The sequence below is a fragment of the Molossus molossus genome, unplaced genomic scaffold (genome assembly GCF_014108415.1).
Source record: "Molossus molossus isolate mMolMol1 unplaced genomic scaffold, mMolMol1.p scaffold_m16_p_4, whole genome shotgun sequence".
In the NCBI taxonomy this organism is placed as follows: domain Eukaryota; kingdom Metazoa; phylum Chordata; class Mammalia; order Chiroptera; family Molossidae; genus Molossus; species Molossus molossus.
In genome coordinates, this window is record NW_023425377.1 from 26817689 (window position 1) to 26842747 (window position 25059).

At 52.3% G+C, this 25059-nt stretch overlaps 1 protein-coding gene across 1 annotated transcript in view; it reads right to left on the reverse strand.

The window, feature by feature from the left end:
• The window catches only part of SH3RF2 (SH3 domain containing ring finger 2), a 122719-nt gene that overhangs the window by 4720 nt on the left and 92940 nt on the right, over positions 1-25059 (reverse strand). Inside the window, exons 7-10 of the mRNA XM_036241975.1 lie at positions 24403-24573; positions 17461-17693; positions 13967-14325; positions 11591-11887 (exon numbers count right to left, since the gene is read on the reverse strand). Of these exons, the coding sequence (XP_036097868.1) occupies positions 11624-11887; positions 13967-14325; positions 17461-17693; positions 24403-24573 (1027 nt within the window). The 3' untranslated portion in view covers positions 11591-11623. The remainder of the gene's footprint in view (positions 1-11590; positions 11888-13966; positions 14326-17460; positions 17694-24402; positions 24574-25059) is intronic.

The window sequence follows — 25059 nt, forward strand, 5'->3', positions numbered from 1 at the left end:
CATGCAGGGCTGGGCAGCAGCCCTTATTAGTGCTGTGTATACAGGCCGAGGTTTTAGGATTAGGCAGGTAATAATTCTTTGTTTGCTGAGCACTCAGAAGACGAGTCCGTTTGAAGTAGAAAACTGTGGTGTCAGCAGGAAAGCTCCACATCCCAGCTTAAATGAGGAGGCGAGCGGTTAGCAGCACAGACCTGAGTTGGATTGCCTGGGTTTATTCTCAAACTAATTCCCAGCTGTGTGACGCTCTGGAAATCATGTAATCACTCTAGGTCTTAGTTTCCCTGTCTGCGATATGGGGATAGTAACAATATTTACTTTGTATGGCTGTGGTGAGATTTTTATTTTTATTTATTTAAAAGTTGTTTTTTAAAAAATTGATTTTAGAGAGAGAGAGAGAGAGAGATAGAAACATCGATGAGAGAGCACATCGATTGGCCGACTCCTGCAAGCCCCCCACTGGGGATCAGGCCCACAACCTGGGCATGGGCCCTGTCTGGGAATCGAACCAGCAACCTCTTGGTGCATGGATCGACGCTCAACCACTGAGCCACACCGGCTGGGCTGTGGTGAGATTTTTAAATGAGTCAATATAAGTAAAGCACATAGAACAGTGTGTGGCACACAGCAGGGGTCTATAGTTGCTGGTTCACAGGTATTAGTATAAATGAAGAGACTCCTCGAAGGCTGTTTATGGTGCTTGGCGTCCTGATGATCTCAGTGGGGAATGCTTCAGGTGGATAGAGCTCATGCAGCTGGCTCATTGTCGCGCTCCTTGCTCATGTTTCCTTTTGTCTTAAAAATCTAAGTCTCAGTTTCAAAACTCAAAATAAGTTCTTAAAATCTTACATCCCAACCTACAAAATGAGGATAATGATAGCTCAGTATTTACTCTATATGGTTGCTGTGGGATGGAACTTTATTTTTAATCCCATTTTATGGATAAGAAAATTAAGACTCAGAGAGGTGAAGTGATTTGCCCAAAGTCACACAGCGAGTCGGTGTTCCAATTCTATAACCTGGGATCTTAACTGCTGTGCGAGAGAAAGGTGGGGAGAAGAGAGGGAGAAGGGGTGGGAAGGAAGAAGGAGAAGGAGGGAGAGGAAGAGGAGGAAGGAGGGTAGGACAGGGAGAGAGACTCACAACCAACAACTAATAAGTATTTTCCAATGAATAAGTGGATGTGGAAATTTAATAAATATATCCTAATAATAATAAATGAGATGACATTTCACATCTTGTCTACACAATTCCAAACAAACATTCTGACTGCTTGAAACAATGACAGATTGCTTTTGACTGTGCAGTCGTTGCTTTAAAGAGCCATGAGCCCAATTCCTTTGGAAGAAGGTGAGTCCTTAAACTCCTGCAGCCCTGGGATGCCAGTGCCAGAGCCAGGCCCCTTGTGTTAGAGAAAAAAAATGCTGCGACATCACCCACAGTTCACCCTTCTTATGAAGGGCCTTCCTAGCGGGAAAAAGGGCTCATCCATCCAACACGTATATACTGCATGATCAAAAATGTCTGATTAATGAATGCATTTCCTCAGCATGTTGACCTTGTTCCTGTTCCCCTTGCCACATGGTATGTCTGGTCCCTTTTTAGTTTTCAAATCTCAGTTCAAATGTCAGCTCCTTGGGGAAGCCTTTCCTGGCCACCCTCCCTATTGCAGCTCCTACCCCTCCGCCACTCTCTGCCCCATCGTCTTGTCTCCCGCACAACCTATCACATAGAAATAATTCTCTGTGTTTAGTTGTTTACCACTTGCCCCCTTCACAGAGGCAGAGGCCTTCCTTGCCCTGTCACGGTGGTGCCCCAACGGTATCGAACACAACCTGGCACCCAGTAGATGGTCAATCAATACTCGTGTAATGAAAATGAAAGAGGTGACATCGATTTCTACGCAGGAAGAAAAGAAGCTGCGCCTTTAAATGGCGATGGAGTGAGAGGTGGGACGCTGGCTGGAGCCCTTGGTCATCATGACATGTCCAGCAGGGGTTTGACCCATCAGAGCATGCATTTTCTGAATCACCAAGTGTGCCAGGGACATTTAATTTCTGTTAATTGGCACCAAGGAGGAGGAGCTGTTATTGAAATCTCCAGCCAGCTGGAGGCCTGTCTGTGTCAGACCTATTTGCAAATCAGAACGGACATTTCATAAAGCCTGTCAACCCTGTGGAGAGGCAAGTCCCCAGGAGGGGTGGCACTCACGGGCTGCAGCCGGGGTCCAGACAACACTAGACCTCAAATCTCCAACAGATGAGGAGGTGAGGTCATGGTGCGGACAGCCAGAAGAGAAAGACAGACGAGGGGAGGGACATCTGTAATACTTTCCACAATAAAGATAAATAAAACACAGCAACTGTCCTGTTGCCTCAAGGCTGGAGCCATTCACCGGTCTATCTGAACAGCAGGGCTGCGGAGACGCTGCGGCCTCCGGGCTGGCCCCTCGGCTTCCTCTCTGACCTTAGGCAAGCGACGGGTTCTCCGAGACCCAGCTGCTTGATCTATAAATAGGGGACAATGACACTTAACTCGCGGGGTCGTTGTGAGGATGAAAGGAGAAAATGCATGTACACAAGAGTAATAACTGGCGGCACAGAGCATTTCCTGTGCGCTGGGCGCTGTGCTGATGACTTCACACACCTTATCTCATTTCACCCCCACCAAGCCCCAAGGAGAGCACAGCCAGTACCTGCGCTTCAGGAGCGAGGGAACTCAAGCTTGGGGAGCTGGCGTGACCTGCCCGCGGTGACGCAGGGAAGAATTCAGCCACCCGGCTCCCTGTGCTCTTGAGCGCCTTGTAACTGCCCTCCGCGGGTGGCTCAGTCCTTGCCATCAGTACGCATCTGAGGAATGCGGCTACTAAGATTCTGTTCTTAGAGTTAGCATTTCTCTTAGTCATCCGCTTTCAGAGCCTTGGCGTGTCCGCAAACCGCTTCTCTAACGCTCCCACTTTCTGGGTCCCTTCCGCTCACGGGCTTCTGCCCTACCTGTCTCCCCGATCTTCCCCATCCCCACGAAGTGCCGATTATTGTGTCCACTCCTCAGGCGAGGAGACGATGTCTTAGAGAGGTCGGTTACCTCGGTCTCAGGTCACACAGCCAAGAAGAGGTGGGGCCAGGATTTGGACTCGGGGACATGGGGTGCCAGACCCAGGTGCTTTCCTCTCCCCGCGGCCTGCCCCGTGCTACCTGCCATCCCTCAGAACCCGATTCTCCTCCCTGAAGCTCTCCTGACGGCTGAAACCTCCGCGTTGCTCTGCTCTCTCACCCCTGCACGCACAGCAGAGCCTAGCTCTTTATTGTAGTCTCTATTTTTCAAAAACATTATTTATTTTTAAAACTCACCCGAGAACATGCTTAGAGGGAGGAAGAGAGAGAGGGGGAAACATCGCCGTGAGAGAGAAATTTCTATTGGTTGCCTCCCGTGTGCATCCCAACCAGTTATCGAACCACAACCTGGGCATGTGCCCTGACAGGGAATTGAACTGGCGACCTTTCGGTGCACAGGACAACGCTCAACCCGCTGAGACACCAGGCCACTCTCTGTTTTTGAATTTGCCTCCACATCTGTTTACTCATTGGTAAGAGCTGCCATTCCGAGCACTTCATTGTACCCAATGCCACAGTCAGGGTAGCGCCTGAGCTCCTTCGGTCCTCCCGAGAACCTGTCGACGTGGAGATTCTGATCCCCATGTTACCGAAAACAGGTTTAGGGAGGTGTAACTTTTCCAAGTTTCTTTAGTCATTTGCCAAAGGAAACATAACTAGTAGCAAAGCTGGGACAAAACCCCAAATGATTTGGTTCCAAATCCCATTATCCTAGCTATTATATCGCTTCTCCATATCTTGTAAGGTTCTAGTGGTTTGGGAATTTAGCTTCCCTCCAAATCCTTGTTGACTGGTGCTTTAAAAAATTGAGTCCTCTGTTGGAGGTCTCCGTGATGAGGGCCGAAACTCTCAAATGTGCCAACATCTAAAAACAACTTAAGCTTAGAAAAGAATTCCACTCATAAATAGAATGTGCAAATGGAGGTTTTGGAAATGTGGTTCTGATCTCTAAAATTAGCTTTCCTTTCCAAACAGCACCCCCCTTCTGACTGACTGCTCTGTTCCTTGTCACGGAGGCTGGCGCTATCTCTTGGGAGCTGGGACTGACATGCTCTGTCCATGCAGTGCCGCTCCAGCTCCCCTGGACGGGGTGGGAACATCTCTCCCCAGGCCCCGGCGGCAGGGGGAGGGGAGGAATCTGCCTCCAGCCCTTTGAAGGTGATGTTTATTTGACTTCCTCTTTGGTCCTCCAGGCATTTTGCTGCCTCCTTACATTTTGACTCAAGTTTGCTTTTGCTTATTTGTGAGGGTCTCTTGAATGAAAACAGCTCCTACCATCCTCTTGGATGGTCCAGGGAGTGGTTTTCATGGGAAGGACACGAGGATGGCTCGGGCCTCCAGGACACAAACTCGACAGCGTCAAACTCTGACATCGCAAATGGCCTTCATCAAGTCAGTGGGTCACGCCACCACCTACTCTAACAGCGTTAGCTGAAGATACCCCAAACTGCCTTGTTAAATGCCTTTTGTCCTTTTCCGACTTGAACCAACTTCCCTACCCCCATCTCCATCTTCATGCCTGTGATCTCAGCATTAAATGCCCATTTGTCCATCCTCTCCAAACTCAACCATGTTGTGTGTTTATAGTAGCCATTGCAGAAGAGGGACACGGTGAGATAAGATGAAAGTTGGGTTTAGAGTCCTGGGTTCTAGTCCTTGTTGCCTTGGACAGGTCACTTGACGTCTGAGTCTTAATTCTAATCCTACGATGGGATAACAGCAGAGCCTCCCCTCACTGTGTTGGGTTGGATTTGGTGACATAACGCATGTAAGGTGCTCAGTAAGTGGTGGCAAGTACTGCTGAATGAAGGGTTAGAGATACGAGATGGACACCTCCCTTCCACCTTGCACTGCTTATGTGACTTTAAGCAAGGCACTGAAACATTCTGAGTCTCAGTTTTGTGCTGTAGTCTGGGGACAGAAAGGGATTTTCCCTGCACAGTTCATGAGGTTCTTATGGGAATTTGTCGGTAGCAGCAGAAGCAGCAAGTTCTGTTTTAGTTTCAGATTCCGAGGGGCTGCTTCTGGGTTTCTGCAGTCAGCTACCTAGAGGTGCCAGGCAAGCCCAGAGGAGAGCTGCCTGGAGAACCCTGTATGCACACGATTTGGGCACAGCCCCAACCCATCTTTTCTCTACTCGGGAGCAGCAAGATCCCCCCAAACAGCTGTACTTGCAAGAATTCTTGTACCAATCCCACTAAACTAGAATGTCTCAAACCAGACATGCTGGTGTATCAAAATCTCAACTCCCAGCAGTGAATCGAAGGCTCCGAATCTCAGTGATGTGAGCCAGATGGGAGTTCGGATACTCGGGCTGGGTCTCTAAGGCCTCAGATTGCAATATTTGTTTTGACGAGTGTTTACTGAGTACCACTCTGAGCTGCGCTGAAGGTCCCATAGAGTACGTGTGTGGGAAATTTACGGAGAATGATAAGCATGGGGTTCAGACAGCGGGTGTGAGGAAAGTGGAGAGGAAGAGGAGAAAGGATGAGCACACAGTAGGCATCGATAGTATTGACAATTATTATGTTTTCAAGAGCTAGGTGGTAGGGGTATGGTTGTTTTAGGATCCTATATAATTATGTAAATATATAATGTTTACTATAAAAAGGGAGAAAAGCAGAAAGGGATTCCCCAAGTCCAGAAAAAATTCCTGAGAAGCTGCCCCCTTTAAGGACCATGTGTTACCTGTCCTGTTACCCGCTGCATCCCCATGGCCTCTCACAGAGCCTGGTCCAGCTGGCTGATGGACAACTATTGTGGAAAGAATGGATGGATGGATGGATGGATGGGTGAATCTGTGATGCTCCTCCATACCCCCACCCCCTCGGCATTTTTTTTTTATCCTCACCTGAGGACACTTTTCGATATTTTGTTCAGATAGAGTGGGAGGGGAGAGAGAGAGAAACATAGACGTGAAAGGGACACATCGAGCGGTTGCCACCCGCACGACCCAACCAGGGCCGGGGACAAACTGCAACCGAGGTACGTGCCCTTAGCGGGAACCGAACCCGGGTCTCTCAGGACCGCAGGCTGACGCTCTAACCGCTGAGCCAAACCGGCCAGGGACACCACCCCCGTCATCTTTGATCCCACCTCTGTTGCCTTCTGTTTGTCAAAGTGTAGGCCAGGAGGCAGAAGGGCTTCCCGGGAACATTTTGTTTCTGTTCTGGTCTAGGACACGATACTCTGACCTGGCAAACAGTGGCCTGATCATCTGACGTCGCTCTCTTTCAAGCAAAAGTCCTGGTGAGATTGGTTCTCAGTGACTCCAACCTGCTGCAAGGGTCGTTGGTACTGACTCCAGTTTGGTCCTGCCTGCCAAGCACATTCCCTACGTGGCTGTCTTTCGTGGTCACCTGAGAGGTTGCTGGAAGTGCAGACACTCCCTTCTCTCAGCCAAGACGTGAGCAGGAGAAGCGTCAGTGGCAGCGGCTGCTGGCCCCGGAGGGAGGGCCCGGCTTGCTAAGCACTCCCCCACCTGCAGGGGTGCGGTGGGACTTCGCCATCCCGCCCGCCAGGGAAGGGAGGCTGGCGGCGGTGGGGCTGGCCTGTGAGGACAGCGGCGAGCGAGGCGATGAGGATGGGTGCCTGCTCATCTTATTGAAACCAATGACTCCCCTTCCTGCCAAACCAATGCCAGGGGAGCTGGGAAGCTGAAGGACTTTGCTTATGCCTGTGAAAGTACCAGCCGAACAGGCTGACTGGCGAGTGGGGGCCTGATGAGGGTGAATGTCAAGGGCTGGACAGAGGCGGGGTGGGGGTGGGGAAGAGTGCTGGGCTTGACAGCAGTGTCCTCAGCCTCTGAGTGGCTCTCTGGGCCTTACTCTTTACAGTAGGGACAGTGGAGAGAGTCAACCCGCTGGCACAGACACTGGCCAGTCAGAAGGAAGAGGCTTTGTTGCTCCAGGTCCCAGCTGCACCTGGCCTCAGCCCCGCAGCTGTTGGGTGGTAGCGGGACGGGGAGGACTTGGGGAGGGCCAGGGTGCGGAGTAGGGAGAGAGGCCTCGGGGAGCTCAGAGCAGCCCTTTCCCTAGCAGTACAGGCCTGTCTCAGAATCGAACAGCCAGTGTGGCCAGACTCCTGCATACGTCTGCTGTAAAACGCGAGAAAGGCAGATTCAATTCTCACTTCGAGTGCATAAGAATCACCTGGGAGCTTGTTGAAAACACAGATTCCTGGTTCCCACCTCGAAACTACCGAACACACTCTCTGGGGCCCAGGTGCGGCCCACTACGCTCCTGAGACCGAGTGCCCGGGCTCAGCTGATCCCTAAGGATCCAGCTGTAAGTTTCCAGGGGCTTCCTGGGAACTCAGAGAGATGAAGCCCAGCACACGGACTCTAGGGCAGCGTTCTCAATCTGTGGGTCGCAACCCCTTTGGGGGTCGAACGACCCTTTCACAGGGGTCACCTAAGACATAACAGTAGCAAAATTACCATTATGAAGTAGCAACGAAAGTAACTTTATGGTTGGGGGTCACCACAACGTGAGGAACTGTATTAAAGGGTCACGGCATCAGGAAGGTGGAGAACCACTGCTCTAGGGGAACGTGCTCAGGTCAGGTGCAGGTCATGGGACCGAATGAAGCCCTGGCATGTCCATTTGACTGAAGTAGCCTTGGCCCTGACCCAGCCCCGCCAGATTGCTGCGGCTCAGGAGGGCAGGCCTGGTGGGAACAGACCTTCTGAATTTTCAAGAGAAGTTGGAAGTCAGTGAGCCACGTACTGTGTCCTGCCTCTCGCTGCGTCACAGGTAGGGCACTGCTTTAAGTCCGGCTCCAGAAGCCGTGTCTATGGGGCGGTGAAGGGTAGAGCAGGTGTAACTGGCCTGGCACGTGGAGGGGAGGAGACAAGCCCCATGTGACGGTCTGGATGCTGCTTAAGAAATCCACTTCCTCAAGTGTGGACCCCAGAACCTGTTCTCAGCTGGCTGTGCCCTCCTTCACCTCAGATGTGCCCCCGTCGGGGCCTGCTCCCAGCTGGCTGTGCCCTCCGTCACCTCTCAGATGTGCCCCTGTCTGCCCTCAGCTGGCTGTGCCCTCCTGCACCTCTCAGATGTGCCCCCATCGGGGCCTGCCCTCAGCTGGCTGTGCCCTCCTGCACCTCTCAGGTGTGCCCCCATCAGAGCCTGGCCTGCCCTCAGCTGGCTGTGCCCTCCTGCACCTCTCAGATGTGCCCCCATCAGAGCCTGCCCTCAGCTGGCTGTGCCCTCCTGCACCTCTCAGATGTGCCCCCTTCGGGGCCTCCCCTCAGCTGGCTGTGCCCTCCGTCACCTCAGATGTGCCCCCATCGGGGCCTGCCCTCAGCTGGCTGTGCCCTCCTGCACCTCTCAGATGTGCCCCCGTCTGCCCTCAGCTGGCTGTGCCCTCCGTCACCTCTCAGATGTGCCCCCGTGCCCCCGTCGGGGCCTGCCCTCAGCTGGCTGTGCCCTCCGTCACCTCTCAGATGTGCCCCCTCTGCCCTCAGCTGGCTGTGCCCTCCGTCACCTCTCAGATGTGCCCCGTCTGCCCTCACAGCTTTCCTAGTGCTGAAGTGCCAGGTCTGGTCACCGGGCGAAGGGGCGCCCTTCCTGGGGACTCTGAATCTTAGCTGGGGGGACAGGGCTCTCACAGGGTGGAATGTTTGGTTCAGACGCGAGGTGCTAGGGCTCTCTCAGGGATCCCTGGAATGTTCACAAAGGAGTGGATTTCTCTGAGTATGAGAGAACTTGCCTGGGTCGCTCCATTTAAACTCAGGTGCCAAATGCATCCTCCCCTGCTTGGGACCCCTTCTCCACCCTTTCTCTGTCTGACTCTTACTTGTCCTCTAGGACTCAGCTCAGATTGTGCTATGACCTCCATGGCGAGGCTATAACAAGACTATGCTGGTCTCCTCCTAACCCCACAGCCCGGGGCGTGCCCTTGTTTTGACGTTCTCACTTGGAGTGTCAACGGCTTGCTTCCTTAGAAACATTAGTATTTGTGAGGCGTTCCCTCTGAGCCAGCATAGCTTTAGTCACTTCATCATATCATCTCACTTAATCTCACAACAGCCCAGTGAAGTTGGCACTGTCATCCCTTCTAGTTAAGAAAGCAGGGCTCAGAGAGGCTAAGCCGCCTGCCCAACATCACATGGCTGGCAGGGGTAAATGAGGACCTGAACCTGGTCTCTGTGCATCACGTGCAACCACAGCACCGTGCTGCTGCCGCAGCCTTAAGTCAGCACCTGGGTTCACGCAGCCCAGTCCCCGAGTTGGGCTGTGAAGTGAGGCACCTTGAACCCGGGGGGTGGGCAGCTATCACGCTTGCTCTGCCACTACCTGTGGCTACTCTTCAGGTCTCAGTGTCCTCAGCTCTGAGGACACTCATCAGGTTAGGGTGGAGGTCACCGAGGTGCCTGGTGCCAGCAGTGTCTGAAACATGGTGAGAGAAATGACCAGAGCGCCCGTGAGTTCAACTCTTACTTGGAAATAACACCCTCCTGCCCCTTTCGAATCCTCGTAAGACCCCACAGACTTGGGGTTTGGTTTGATGCTGGACAGGGGTGAAGAGGTTGGATGGAGTGGGGTGGCCAGCCTTTGGGCTTGTTTCTAGTTCTGAGAGAGGTAACCCTACAGAGAGAGTGGCTTCATTGGGAAGGCATGGAGTGCGTCTCTGTCACACCCAAACAACCTGCTTTTCAGCCCCCACATGAACTGAACCCATTGCTGCGGAGTGGGCCAGTCATGTCCTAGGCCTGCCACTCTGGGTGTAGATTGCGCAGCTTATCAAGGCTGTTTACTTTGGGTAAAGAGGAGGCGTAGGAGCTCATCGGGACAATCATCTCACGTCTCCCTGCCCCGTGACTTTCCCGTTTCTCCACGTGGATTATTCAGCTCCGTGCGGCATGGCGTCGGGCCTGCTGCTGCTGTGGGTGCACACGGGTCAGACGCAGGTCGGACAGACAGGTGCTGCTCCACGGCGGAACTGAGTTTGTTTTTGACGTAAGGCCTGGAAAAGCCTGTGACCACTCACTATGTCAAGTGCGTAGGCGGGTATGTAAAATGTCTACGTTTTTATACGGGGATGTTGAAGAACTGGGAGTTCCTCAAGAAGGGGAGAGTTTGCCCTTTGAGGTGGCGTCCAGCCATAGAGCAGATGGCACTTGCGCGTCGAAGTGCCCGCACGGATGGACCCAACTGGAATGAGCATGAACGGCTGTCTGCCGGCTTCGCCGCAGCTCCCCGGGAGCCCGCTCCCCGTTTACAAAGCTCTGCCTGGGCGGTCCTGCTCCCCCAGCCCCTTCCTAGTGGGGTCACCTAGTTTTGCAGACTCCGCCCTATCTTCCTCCACCTGTCAGGAACGTCAAGACCCATCTCTCCTCTTTGGTCTTTTTTGCTGATGCTTTTTTCCAACCCTCTCTCTCTCATCACCTCCCTGCTGTCTCTGTCTCCAGCATTTTCCTCCCCCTCCTTCTTTTCCTCCCCCTTGCCCTCCCCAGCCTCCTTTGTCCAGTCGCTCTGAGAAGTGCCCCCACCCCAGCCGTGGGCTGGCCTCTTCTCACGGACCCTGCTGCCCCAGCCTTTGATCGGTGAAACCGCTAGTCTGCCCGAATGAGGAGGAGTCAGGGAGTCAAGATCGCTGCAGTGCGAACGGAACGTCTATGCGAACCCAGGCCCCTCCCGACAAGCTCTGGAAGCCGCAGGCTCGGGCGAGTGGCACTGCGGGGCCAGGATGAGCGTCCACAGCACCCCACCCGCGGCTTCCTGCTCCTGCCTCTCGCGAGAGTAAGCGACTGCGGGGCCAGGATGAGCGTCCACAGCACCCCACCCGCGGCTTCCTGCTCCTGCCTCTCGCGAGAGTAAGCGACTGCGGGGCCAGGATGAGCCGTCCACAGCACCCCACCCGCGGCTTCCTGCTCCTGCCTCTCGCGAGAGTACGCGTGGGGAAGCTGCAAGTGGGATAATCTTTCGATGCTGGGTAGTCGGCGTTCTCTCTGACCTTGTTCGGAGCAAGGCCTTTGGTTTTAGAGGGTTCCAGAATGTTTCAAGTATCCATCTCACACCCTTCCCGGAAATTTCCCCTTGGCCGCCAGGATTGTGACTCTTTGGAGGGAAAAGATACGCGGCTACCAATGGCCAGAGCACAGGCCCCATGCCGAGCACATGGTGGCGAGGTCGAAGGAGTAATGCCAACATCCCCCACGGTGACACCCCTGGATGAAGCCCCTTTTAGGACACCATAGAAATTCTACATAGAACGCAGGACAAGAGGGCACACACTCCAGGCTGGGAACAGGGTGGGCAGGACGGTCTCCCACTCTCTGGTCCGAGCAGTGGGCCTTGCTATCGGATTCTTGTTTTGGAGGCCACCCAGCCTCTCCTCCCACGCAGGGCAGGAGTCCCTGCTCCCACCTTTCCTTTCCTGGAAGTAAAATGGGCAGAACAAGGACCCAGGCTCAAGTACCCACAGAATGGCAGGACACCCTCAGTGGAGGCAGACTGTATTTAAAAGCAATTCACCTCTTTGGGGTCTAGGAAAAGCCACCTGTTGATTCATTTGCTGGGAAACACGCTCTGTGTGGCTGAGGCAGTGGACATTGGGGTCACGGTCTTGCCGAAAGTTGGCTTCCTCCGGGGGTCGGTCTGCTGTCCGGAATGGCAGCCGCTTCGGTGGGCGAAGAGGGTGGTCATCTCTGGGCCCAAGGGGGCAGCTTCAGGGTGGGATCCCTTAGGGGTGGCTGGCTGTTCAGGCTTTCCAGAGGTGGTGTGTTTGGTGGGAGGAGGGCTATAATTCTGAAATCTCACGGTCTTGACTTGCTGCAAGAGAAAGAAGAGCAAAGGGACCCAGGTGAGGTGGGGGCTGTGCCGTTGTCCCCTGGGACTGTGTCTCCACACTGGTTCCTACCTGTAAGCCTCATTCATTCAGGAAATAAGTGTGTCTACTGAGCATCGTGCACTCTGTGAGGAGCTGTGGATCCAAGAATGAACAAAACGGGGGTGTTGGGGGTGACTATAGATGCTGAATGCAGGACAGTGTGAAACTGCTCTGAGGAGGGTAGTCAGGGAAGGCTTCCTAGAGGCAGAGCTATTTAAATTGAGAACTGAAGAACGATTGGGAATTGTGTGGAAGAAACTGGCAGGCCTACCCATGAAAGGGCCTGAGGCCAGAGGGTGTGATTTCTTCTAGAAAGTGTCAGTTCACCTTCCCCGTCTCCTCTCCGCTGCCATGAAGGCCTATCTCAAGGCTACGGCTTCCTGAGGCCTCCCCTGCGGATCCCCCTTAGCTCCATTAGGGCCCGGCAAGTCCTCAGAGCACTTTGCAACTGGACACCTGGGGGCTGAATTTAATCCGCAGGATGTTTGAGCATTTTAGTTGCCAACCCAAAGATTGGGAGAGGGCATATTATAATCAGTCTTTCGCATGTCCCTTTGAAAAATCAGAGATCTGGCAGGCTGGGCCTGGGCCCTATTTCAGCATCAACTGGCTGGAGCCGATTATCAGTCCCTCTCGAGTGGGAGGTGTGTCTCCTGTTGGCACAGGCTCGCCCCTCCTTCCCCCACTCCTCCTAGTCTGTCATCTACCTGCCTGGCCCGTGGGTATTGGCTTCAGTCAGTCCCTCTCAGGCTTAATAAGGTGTTCTGTGGAGTTGCTTAGGAATGATTTCTTTTTTCCATGAAATTTGGTCTTAACGTCCCCCACTGAGATTCCAAGTTTCTTCATACTTTAGACCTTGACCATATCTAGCCGAGAACTGGCACTTACTGGATGCTTATAGTTTGAAGGCTGTGTCTAATAGCTTGGGAGAACGGGCAACTGGGGCCTGGAAAGTTTTGAATTATTTGAGAACTATAATTCAGAGTAAAGGTCTCGACGTTTCCATCAGTCAACACTGGCTTGTTCCAAATGCCTCTCTCTGGAAGCTTCCAGCTGAGTGTCAAGAGCATGCGTTTTGTATTAGATATGGCTTCCACTCTGGACACGTCTGTGTGCCAGCTGGGAGCCTTTGGGTGACGTGCCTTAACTCCCTAAGCCTCCACTTCCTCATTTTAAAGTGGGGGTGACAATAATAATACCTTTCGCAGGGTTGTTGTCAAGATTAAATGAGATAGAACATGGGATGTACTCAGCACAGTGCCTGCCAGGGCATTATCATTCTAAAAGTGTGTAACAAAGGGCAATAAGTGTGTAACATCCCCTTTCCGGTTAAGGGGGAATGTGTGGCGGTGGTGGTGATGCTGTTTTTGTCCTTAATGTGACTTCCTCCACCTACCTCCCTTCCTGCTTCACGGATGTGGTTGAGAACATAAGCATTTTACAAAATCTCGTATGCCTTGCAGTGGGAAAAGCCCTGAAGTAGAAGTTAGCAGATCTGACCTCTGCCACAGAGGTCAGTGACAGTAGTTGGAGTTGTCATAATTCAGTGTGACCTTCTCCTATACCATGGGCGATTAAGTATCAAGCCCTCTGAAAGCACTGTCCCCATTTTATTTTACTTAATCTCCAGTCCAATCCTACGAGGCCATTACTATCCTCACTGCTGTTCTACAGATTAGGCGGGGAAAAAGTCTCAGAAAGGTGGCGTGTTTTGGCCAAAGTCACCAGCTAGCAAGTTGCAGAGCTGGGATTCGAATGCGGATTTGTCTGAGGCCGAAGCCATGTTCTTTCTGAGCCTCCTTGGGCCAGACGGGAGTATGTTTGAACTCTCTGGGAAGCCGAAAGGTTGAGCAGCACACCCAGCACGGATGCGAGGGTGTGCAGGCGGCCAGTGACGGCTCTTCTGAGTCTATAATTTAGGTCCCTTGTCCACTAAGACTCAATCTCAGGAGCTGGGACACTGGGTCATGTCAGGGGTCTGAAGAGTCATGTCCCCCAGCCCAAGGTCAGCTCACTCCTACCTTTTCGCTGCCATTTCTGGAGTTTTCTGGTTTCACCAGGATCGATGGGGGGGCAGATGCAGGCGGCTTGGGTGGAGGCTCACTCTTGATGGGGATTTCCTTGCCTTCCATGATGATGGAGCTGGCAGCCGAGTGGATCCTGGTGTCGCTGCCCCTGCTGAGGCACGTGAGGGCAGGCTCCCCCGTGGGCGTCGGCTTGGGGCCCATCTCCGCCACCACCGTCAGGGGTGAGTTGGGGGCCACCTGTGGCTGGTGGAACTGGAACTGCTGAGGCCGAACGACCATGGTGGGGCTGCGTCTGAGGGAGCCCACCACCAGGGTGGGGATGCCCGACTGCACGGGTCTCTGCAGCGATCCATCTGGGGAATCACGTGATGGAGGTGTCAGCAGGGGGCGTGGCCACAGGGCGGGGCGGGTTGGGGCTGGGTTCGCAGTGTGTCCTGATATCCCAGAATAGTTCAGGGCTTTCTCAATTTGGCTGCACGCTCATTCTCTCAGGGTCTTTCAAAGGTGACCTTATTCTTTTTTTAGTGCCGTTAGCTGGTGCTGGCAGTAAATAACTGGCTAGCTGGATGTGGGGCCGGGTGTGGGAAGGTATGTTACTTCCATTTTCTCTCTCTCTCTCTTTCTCTCTCTCTCTCTCACACACACACACACTCCTGCTCTCTCCCTCCAGACCTTGAAGATGGAGAGTGAAGAAAGACCTAGAGCCAGCTTCACAGTGAGAAGCAAACACAGAGGCGTGCAGATCAAAGAGGAAACCAAAGACAGAGAACAAAAGAAACAGAGAAGAGAAACTGAGGAACAGCAGAGCGAGTCAAGGGAGAGGGATGGGAGGCAGGGAGAGAGGGAGAAGAGGGGAGAGGACCAGCTCCTGGAAGACAATTCTCACAAAAGCTTCCACTGTATGGTGGTGGGACGGGCTTTCATCTGGGGTGGGGGGGAGGAGGGCAGTGGGATACTGAAGAGCGTGTGTGCCAGGCAGGGGCGCCCCCAGATGGAAGCAGGTCTGGAAAGGCTACTCCAGTGTTGGGGTGTGTGGGGACGAGCCTTCTAAAGTCCCATGAGAGCTACCCCCAGGGAGCCTGGGGCAAGTCAGTCACCTCACCTCCCTGCACCTCAGTCCCCTCATTTGTAAACCGGAGCTAATAACAGCACCCCAGAGGGCTGGTGTGAGGGTTACATTTTGTGATGCTTGCAAAGTGTTAGGACAGTGCCTAGGACCTAATAAATGGCCCATGTTTGTTAGATATCATTATTTGTGGGTAAAAAATAGCAAACACTAAACATGTGAAGTCCAGGAGTTTGTCTTTCCCTTCCCCTAAGCTCATTTTTTTTTTTTTTTTTGGTTAATGGAGATGGTCCCCTTTAGTAAAAGGAAGTCCTTCCTTCCCCTCACATCCTCTGGACACAGGAGATCCTCATCTGTTGGGAATAGCCCTGGAGGGATTCGGGGAGTAATCGGGAGCTCACTGCATTTGGGCAGGTGGCAGAGACAGCCCGAGAGCCCTGTGGCCATCTCTCCACAAGGACCTCCCAGCATCAGGGCCGCAGGTGGTGTCCAGTCAGGGAGGACACCTGTGTGTCAGTCATTTGTGTTCAGCACAGGGGCCCACGTCAAGGCCATGCTCCGTGGTGGCTCTCCATGAAGCCGGATGTGGACATGAATAGCAGGGTGCTCACCACTCACTATCGGCCTTCTCAGCCGCTGCAGGCAAGCCAGACGCCGTTTACAATCTGACCTTTGCACGTAGACATTTATTCCCCCCGTCAGCCCTGTGAGGTCATTCCTGCTGTCATGTCTCCTTGCTCTGGGGAGACTGTTAGTTTGACCAGCCTCACCTTGGGAAAGGAGAGAGAGAAAAAGCCTCTGGGATCTGGGAAGTCAGAGCGGCACTGGGCAGACGTGGCCTCAGGCTCCTGGAAGCGTGTGAAAAATTGATTTTATGCCTTATTTATTTATTTATTTTGTTTGTTCCTGACTTCCAAGAGAGCGAATGCTTTCTTATTACTCGTGCGTACAATGCAAACAGTCACAGCCCCAAGCCAATCGAGATGTACCCTGGGAAAGGAGGGAGCTGGGAAAGGGAGTGTGAGCAGCTGCCAGTGGGAGGCGCTGCTGGGCATCAGTGGTCACGGCTGAGTCTCAGTGGGCTCCCGCTCTGGAGGGAGCGAAGGAGAGCTGCCTAGTGGCAGCAGCAGTGATGATACTAATAAAATGATAATACTGGAGTCAGAGCTAATATTTCTCGAGAGCTTGTTACAGGCCAGGCGCTGCGCCATCAGTCTTATGAAAGACTATCTTATGAAATCCATACAATAACCCTGATGAGGTTGGTACTGTTTTTCTTTCCATTTTACAAATGAGAAAACTGAAGACTGAAGAGGTCAGTAACTTGCCCAAGGCTGCAATGGTGGGATTAATTATTTATGTATGTGGGGGCGGAGAATAAGGTGGAGGAAGGTCCTGGAGGGAGGAGGCGGGAGGACAGTGGTGTAGAACTGAGAGGCAGGCGTGTAGGTCTAGCACGTAACCGAGGGAAGCCTGGGAGTGGGTGGAGCTAAGGCACTGAATTTCCTGGGACATCTTTCTGCATAGCACACCGTCCCACATGTTACCCTTTCGCCCAGACTAGTCTTATTATATCTTCACCCTGAATCATTTTTTAAGATAGCAGAGCCCAGTTGAAGTCAGAGGACACAGAATGAATCTACTCTACTTTGCTTGGCTCGTTGTCTTCTTCTAGAGAGGCGTATAAATAAATACAGAATCTTGCTGTTTTGCAGACCAACGGGTTTCAAACATTTTATAAAATCCCGGAAAATGAGGTCTTATGTAGAAGTTCAGTGTGTTCGGAGATAAAAACACACTGTGCTGCTACATGGCTTTTAAGGGAGAGCTGTATCCTGCCGCCACGTGTGCAGGCGGCTGGTACACGCAGAATGAAAGCAAGGTGCAGAGCAGTGTGGGAGGATGACTGGAAAGCACATATGCACATGGAAGGGAACTTGAAACTGGAGGTTAAGAATATGAAGGAGACTTACTTTTGTACAGTGTAACTTTTCTTTTTAACCTCATGCGTGTATCAGTTAAATAACAAAGTGGGATTCAGGGGCTCTTAGCACTGACTTCTCCACTTTCTTTTCCTCTCTCCCCGGCTTCCTCCCCTTGTTTTCCTTTTGGCACCCCTGAGGGGTTCCCTGGAACACAGTCTAAGCACTGGTCCAGCAAGGGCTTTGGTTGTTCCCTCTTAGAAAGAGCCAGCACCCACCCACCTTGGCTGCATTCGAATTATAGGTTGGCACTATGGGCTGCCAACATCCCAGTTAACATGCATGTGTGAAGTGACCGGAAGAGAGTGACCTTGAGTTGGTCACTCTTCATCCAGCAAAACAGCTATTTGGGAATCGTAAAAAAAAAAAAACCTTCACAGAGGCTTGTTTTAAAGCAGAATCACTTAGCTCTAGGCACGTACCTCTCTGCCACCACTTACTCTTTCTCATGCTGCCCCGTCCTTTCCGAAGAGAGTTCTGTCCTGAGGTCCCCAGGCTGGCTGTGCTCCTCACGGGGTTGACGATGGCCGTGGGTACAAAGACAGACTTGAAGGGGCGGCTTTGTCGGGGATCACCTTCTGAAATGCTGCCTTGGGAGGACACAGAAGCGGTCGATAACGTCCATGTGGCGTAGAGACCAGGGCTCCGGGAATCTAGAAAACTAGATGTCTTTCTGTGTGTGAAAAATTTTTTCAAAAGAAATAGAGAAAGCAAATGGTCAGTGACAAGTCCTATGTTAAAAAAGCATCAGCTCCCAACCATACACCAGATGTGGCTGTTCCTTACCCTCTTCCTACCCATAAATACGCTTTTCGTCGACCACATGTCAGCCAGCTAAGGAGGCCTCATCGCTACGGCTTGCTAACTGTGGGTGTGCCGCAGGGGAGCGAGGGTCTCATACATGGTCTGTGATGAGTTCACCTCGCTTTGCAGTGGTGATTCCTTGTTCATTCAGGGACTTCTCCACTCGATTCTCAACTCTTCGAAGGCAGGGATTTTATATGACTTACGTGCTCTGCAGATCTTAATTATTAATAAATGTTTGCCGAATGGCTGCCGTGGTGCTCTCTGCCCTGGAGCCAGTCATTCAGGCCAGCACACATTGAGCGCTTACTGCATGCCAGTGCTTTGCCTACATGGTCTCATGGGTTCTTCCCAACAGCCTTTCGAGGTAGGTTACTATGAGTGCTGCTATTTTATAGATGGAAAAACTGGAGATTTACAGGTACTTGCCCAAGAAACTACTAGGCTTTTGAACCCAGGTCTGGGCTGGCTCTCTGCTGTACCACTGAGCTCATCACCTGGGCTCTTACCACTCAGCAACACTACCTTCTGGCTAGTCAGAGCATTCATCATTTGGTAGCAAGGAAAACCCTGCATGCTGCTTGAAAGAAACGAGTTAAAGCAGTGAGTAGGCCCTACATGCCTCGGTCGGGCCCTAATTCTTCTCTCTTGGGATCTGATTTCTAATGCTAGTAAAGTTCTGTAAAACAGCAAGCAACCCCTTGTCCATTGTTCCCAGCCTGCAAGTCCCTGAGCCCCATGGGGAATGGCTGTCAATCTACATGCCTTTCTTGCCCTTGTACCAGTCCTACCCCAATGTGACAGCCTCTACTAAGCAGTCCATCCATCACCTTGTCACTCTGTTGATGAAATGACCTCGGCTAATTACCTGGGAATAACCAACTTGCCCATGGCCCCCGGCGCAGAGATGCCCTCCCTCCTGGTTTCCTGCCTGTCAATGCCTCCAGGTTTCTCTTTAGGTAATTTTTTCTTATTTTCCTCCGTTTGCTTTAAAAAGTGATATGTCATTTAATAACAAGCCAGGCAGGGTTGTACAAAGACGAATAAGGCATTGTGCAATGTGCCGACCTGCCCAAGACAGATGTGCAGCCTGATGCGCCAGGAGTTGACGCCAGGGAACTTTGTCCACAGCCATCAACCTGCCTCTGGTCCCTGGTGATGCAGCCAGCAAAGGGGAGCAGGCCACCCCCCTGGAAGAGTGCAGACTACACTGGAGGCGAGGGCTGGGCAGTGGAGAGACCCCCAGTACAGGCTTCCTTGGCAGAGTCTGCACCTGCCTGACTGTAAGGTGCTGGCTGCTGCAAAATGGGTTGAAAACAGGAGAGAATGGTTCCAGAACTGTTTCCGGCAGCAGCAGCAGCAGCCAGGACAAGATACAGTTTATGAGGCCCACGCTAGCTTTATTCTACCAGCCCTGTTTTTGAACAACTGGTTACAGACAGAGGTGCGAGCTCATTTCTCCAGCTCAGCACCAGGTCGATTCCAGAAACCCCCAAATCTCAAGTCCTTCATCTGACCCGGAGTCACTCTATGTCCTCTGGCAAAAGCTCTGCACTTCTCTCTGACATCAAAGCACTTTGCTCACATATATTCATGAATCCTCAGGACACCCCAGACCTGCAGACATCATGATGCTGGTTTTCTAGGTGGAGAGACAGAGGCATTGTGGGCTGGAGCGCAAGGAGCGTGCGTTGCCTCTGATTGGCTCCATTGTGCTGCGCTGAGTGTGCAGGTCCCCGTGTCCCCTTGTCTGTCTGTGCCGTGAGCACTTGAGAAGTTGCCCCGTGTTTGAAAGGGGCATTACAGATAACAGCGCTACCTTGCTCATCACTGGCAGCAGCCGCCTGGTGAGGTGGAGCTCCGATCTTGATTATTTCTATGGGGTTTTGTGTAGAAAGTTAAAGGAAGATGAGCGCTGGCTCTTGAGTCACCGGGAGGATACATGTCGGGTGAAGTTTGTGGGAAAGAGAAGTATCTTGGCTAGCTGGGCAGAAGGGAATTGCTGGGAGGGACAAGAGGGTGTGGACAAGGCTTGGAAACAAGTCCAACGGAGGCTGCTGAGGACCTGAGGCGGGAGGGGTCTGATCAGATGCTACTGTTTGTGTTCTTGCCATGAATGGTCTTCAGCGTTGCCCACATTCTTTCCTCCCTTGTTCAGGTTTTCAAGTCCCAGGAGGGAGTGTCACACTGACTGAGCCTGTCACTTAGCTGTGGTGAAGGGTTGAGGAGGAGGAGTTAATTTCCTCAGCCTCTGATAAGGGAGGAAACGTCCGCCTCCCACCAAGACTATGCACAAAAAAGGACACCCAAAGGGACGTTGGTGCTATTGAGAAGGGGTTTGTGTCCAGCCGGTGTGGCTCAGTGGTTGAGCATCAGCCCACACACCAAAAGGTCACCGGTTCGATTCCCGGTCAGGGCTCACGCCCAGCTTATGGGCCTGATCCCCAGTGGGGGGCATGCAGGAGGCAGCAAATCGATGTTCTCTCTCATTGACGTTTCTATCCCTCTCTCCCTCTCCTTCCTCTCTCTCTAAAAATCAATAAGAAAAAAAAATTAAAAATATATAGTAAAAAAAAAAGAGAGAGAGAGAAGGGGTTTGTATGAGAACGTGATAGATGTTCTGTGCAACCTGAGCTAATAGGTTCCTCCAGGAACGGGGAAGTATGTCATGGTGGCAGAGATTTCCTTGCACTCAACATGGGACAGGTTGTCGGCATCACCATCTAGCCGAGAGGGCTGGAGCTCTGGATGGCTCAGCAGCCTTTCCTTCCCTGGTAGTAAACAGCTCACTTGGTGAATCTCAAACCAAAGCCCTGGCATATTGGTCAACTCTGGTCTACCCATAGTTAGTCCCCAAACTCTGGCTGGCTCAGTTCATTCGGGGTGATGCTAATGAGAGCCATGGTTCAATTGCTCGGGGCGCCTCACCTTCGAGCCCTGGTGTTTAGAAAAGGCTGCCGTGTACCCCAGAGAGGCTGGTGCCTGTGCAGAGCTGTCTCTGCAGACAGAGAGCCACGGGGGTGAGGGGACCAAAGTGTCCAACCCACTCAGTTCCAACACGGCCTGTGTCAAGCAGCAGAAACCCAGCTGACAAAGGACAGCCTCATTCAGCTCTAAGAAGGGAGGGACTCAACCTCCCGTAGAGAAAAAGGTGAATAAGAACAGGGTGAGCTGCCTCCCGACAAACAAACTGGACACATGCCATCCACGTCCGGGATTAGTGGGGACGGGAACTTTCTCTGTGTGAGAGGCCATCAGGTAAGATGTACACACACGGAAAGCATTGATCCTCTGTCACCTAAAAGCCCTCAGGAGAATATACTGTGACAGGGAGTTGTTCTCCTTGGAAATGCTGGTTCTCTAGGAGCAAAAACACCTGTCAACATAAGTAGCACCTCAATATACGCATAGGTGCAGATGTCTGTGAGCTGGGGGTGGGTGATGGACTCAACGGCAGTCTGGTGTTGAAACTGTCAACCGTCTGACGTGCGGCCACACTGGAGGGCATGGGTCTAGGTGCTCAGGACCCAATAGGAGAACAGCCAAGGAGGAGAGGAAGGGGAGCCGAAGCCTTGAATACACTCAGTGGAATCCTACATGCTTTCTTGGGCGACCACAGGTCTGGGTTTTCCCAGGAGAGTCTGTTTACACCTGCTGTATTAAGATTGGCCCTCTCTCATCTCAGAAGTGTCCTAGTTTGGATGAGAAATTATATGGTTCCACTTATTAGGCATGGCTGATTAGAGAGCTCCTGTTAGATGCCATGGAGGAAACTGAGTTAGGGTAGGTGTCCTCCATGGTCACTTCTAGACCATTCTCCCACCCTCCTCCATGCCTCCCAGCTTCGGCTTGTGTGGTCCGACGCTACCATCGTGTTGCAATCATCATCTCTCCGAGGTCTCTCCTTCATTCCTGGAAGGTTTCAGCTCCTGGCTCACTGCCCTTCCTCCACTACATCTCACCATGGTGATCTCACCCCGAGTTAGGGCCTTAAATCCATCTCAAACCTGGGCCTCTTTCTTTTCTTTTCTTTTTCTTTATCCTCACCCAGGGCCATTTTTTTTCCTGCACTTATTTTCAAATAGAGCGGGAGGGAGAGAAGGAGGAAGAAAGAGAGAGAAACATCGACGTGAGAGAGACCCACTGAGTGGCTGCCACCCACACGACCCCAACGGGGGCCGGGGACAAACTGCAACTGAGGTACGTGCCCTTAGTGGGAACTGAACGCTGGACTCTCTGGTCCGCGGGCTGACGATCTAACCACTGAGCCAAACTGGCCAGGGCCGGACCTCTTTCCTAAATGCTAGACTTGTATACTTAACTGACATCTTTACTGGGATTACTAACAGGCATCGAGACTTAAACTGCTGCAAGCAAAGCTTTTGCTTCCCTCCCCGTCCCCCCAAACCTGCTCCTGTTTTGGTTTTTCACGTCCTTCACAGTACAAGGCAACTTCTATCTTCCAGCGACTCAAGGCACAGAACTTGGACTCACCTCGAACCCTCTATTCTTTCAACCCGATATGTGATCTGTCAGAAAACCTGGTTGTCTCTACCTGCAGAGTACAGCCAGGATCTAATCAGGTCCCCCTCCCTCAATAGCTCATGCCCTGGCTCATTCTCCCCAGGATTATGACAATATTCCCTTAGCTTGTCTCTGTGCCTCCAGCGTTTCCTCTCAATGGTTTATTCTCAAACCAGCAACGAGGGATTCTAGTTCAAGTTTAAGTTAGATTGTGTCATTCTTCTGCTCAAAACCCTGCAACAGGGTTAAAGTCACATCCATGACCTAGGAAATCCTCTGTGATCTGAGCCTCTGTTACCATTCTGACCTCATCTCTTCCTAACCTACCCCTCACTGGCTTTAATCCAGGCTTGCTGGCCTTCATGTCAGGCACACGCCTACCCCAGGGCCTTTGTTCAGGAACTTGCCGTTCCTTTGGCCTGGAATACACTTCCTTCAGAGATCGCCACGGCTCACCTCATTTCCTTCGTTCCTCCTCCTCACTTCTCAGTAAGGCCATCCCTGACCAACCTGTCAGAACTTTAATCACCCCCATACAAATTCTGTCCCCCTTTTCTGATTTTTCTCCTTAGCCCTTAGCATGAACACACCCCATGCATGACTCAGAGATCTTGTTTTGTCTGTCTGTCCCACTAGGATGTAATCTCCCGTGTGCTATGTGCATGTTGTCCCGGGGTTTTGTGCATTTTGTTCACTGGTGTTTCTCCAGTGTCTAGAAAGGTGACCGGCACGTCAGTTCTCAATAAACATATGTTGAATAAATGAAAGCATCAGCTACAGACACACTTAGTTTGCTTTTGGAGTCTTTGCAGCTTTTTAACAGAATTCCGGAACCTTCCATTGAAGGGAATAACTATGATCTTCTGCTCCGACTTTCTGCCAAATCTTTGTACACAAGCCTGGACCTATGGGAACCCAGACTCTGCCTGTACTCTTCCCAGGAAGGGAGTCCACCACCTCACCAGCTGGCCTGAGGTGCAGCCTTTTACTGAACCCAAACCTCTGAGATGTAGCCCCTGCCTTCCCGCCCCACGTGGAACACATCTCCTTCCACTCTACAGTCAATGGCGGTCCCTCGGACCCTTCTTTCTAACGTTTCATACAATAACCCCAGCTTATCGGTTTCTTCTGCGATGTGGTTGTATCTCCTCACCGTACTCGCTGCCCTCCTCCGGATTCAGTGCCTCATCTACATGAAGGTCCCCGAACTGAACACATGACTCCAGGAGTGACCCCCAGAGAGTACAATGTGATGATCACTTTCCTTGGCTTGTGACCCTCTGGTATGTCACAAAGACAGCACTGGACGTGGTGAGGGCCTCACTGCCTTGTGACAGGCTTTGCCTGGGCTGGGGTGGGGGGTGACAAACGTAGGAGGTGTCATGGGTAGTTCGGGGGTTTGTGTGCATTGTGGTTGTGGTAGGAGGTAGCTAGGTGAACTGTGGGCCTGTGAAATCAACAGGTCTGCCAGAGAATGGCAAAGGGCGGGAAATCTGTTTGGAAAGAAGACCTGCGGGGTAAACTAACATTGGACCTGGGGTGTGGCTGGACAGGAAGTGAGTGGTCTCAGTTCACGGAAACACTGCTGATGGCCCAGCATCCCGGGAAGGTTCCTGAGGTACTCTGGGTGGCCATGTGACCATCCCATTTCCCCCTTCTGCCACTAGATGCGGTGTCGAGGTAGAGGATATGAAGGGGGATTTGGGGGGTTTGTATAGAAAACCTGAAATCTAGTTCTTGGGCAGGTTGCTCAACTCTACATCAGTGTCCTCATCTGTAAAATAATGTCTACCTTGGCCATAGCCAATGAGTTAAAGAATGTGAGCGTGCTTGTGAACTGTGATGACCTAGGAAAACACAACTCTTTTGGACACACACACACACACACACAGACGTAATTTAAATTTAAATTAAAGCATTAGGAGGGTACTAAAGCAAAGGCTGTTTCTTGGCCCACACTCCAAAAGAGCATCAAATCCTTCAGGAATTCAACCCACAGAGGGCCCGGCCTAGATGACCTGACACCCTGCCGCCTGGGGGTGGAGGGGACCCACCTGAAAATGGGGATGACGTAGTTGTTGGGGAAGATGCCAACTCTCCCGGTGACCAAGGAGATGCCCTTGAGCCAGCCGTCCTGGTACTTCCCCAGGACCCTGATGCCTTCCCCCTTCTGCAGGTCCAGCTCATCGGGTCCGTGGGCTGAGTAGGAGTGCAGGGCCACAAACCTGGGGGGACAGGGAACTGGTGAAGGACGAAGGTGCACACCCCGAGGGGAGGGCAGGGAAGCAGCAAGGGCGAAGGGGGACAGAACCTTCACCCAGTGGTCAGCAGTCACAACCTGTTAAAATCAAAACCTCAGTATGTAGGGCAGATAGCAGTAGCAGAAACTGGTTGAAACAGTTCAGGGGTGGCCCCGATATCTGCCCTCTTCAGGTCCCCCCACTCCGTAGAATGCCACACAGCAGCAAGTCACTAATTTAGGCCGCATCAGCATTTGACAGTGGGGACACTGGCCTACAGGGGAGAAGGGAACTGACCAGGAATCTGGCAGAGCCGGTTGCACCCCAGACGTGTCGGCTCTACCGAGGGTGCTTGCTCACGCTGCTCGGGGGGTTACCCGAGAACACGGCTGGAAGCCTCTCCTGACAGTAGAGACCTGTTTGCCCCCCAGGAATGGCCTAGAACCTAGCTTAATATAGGCAGGGAAGGGG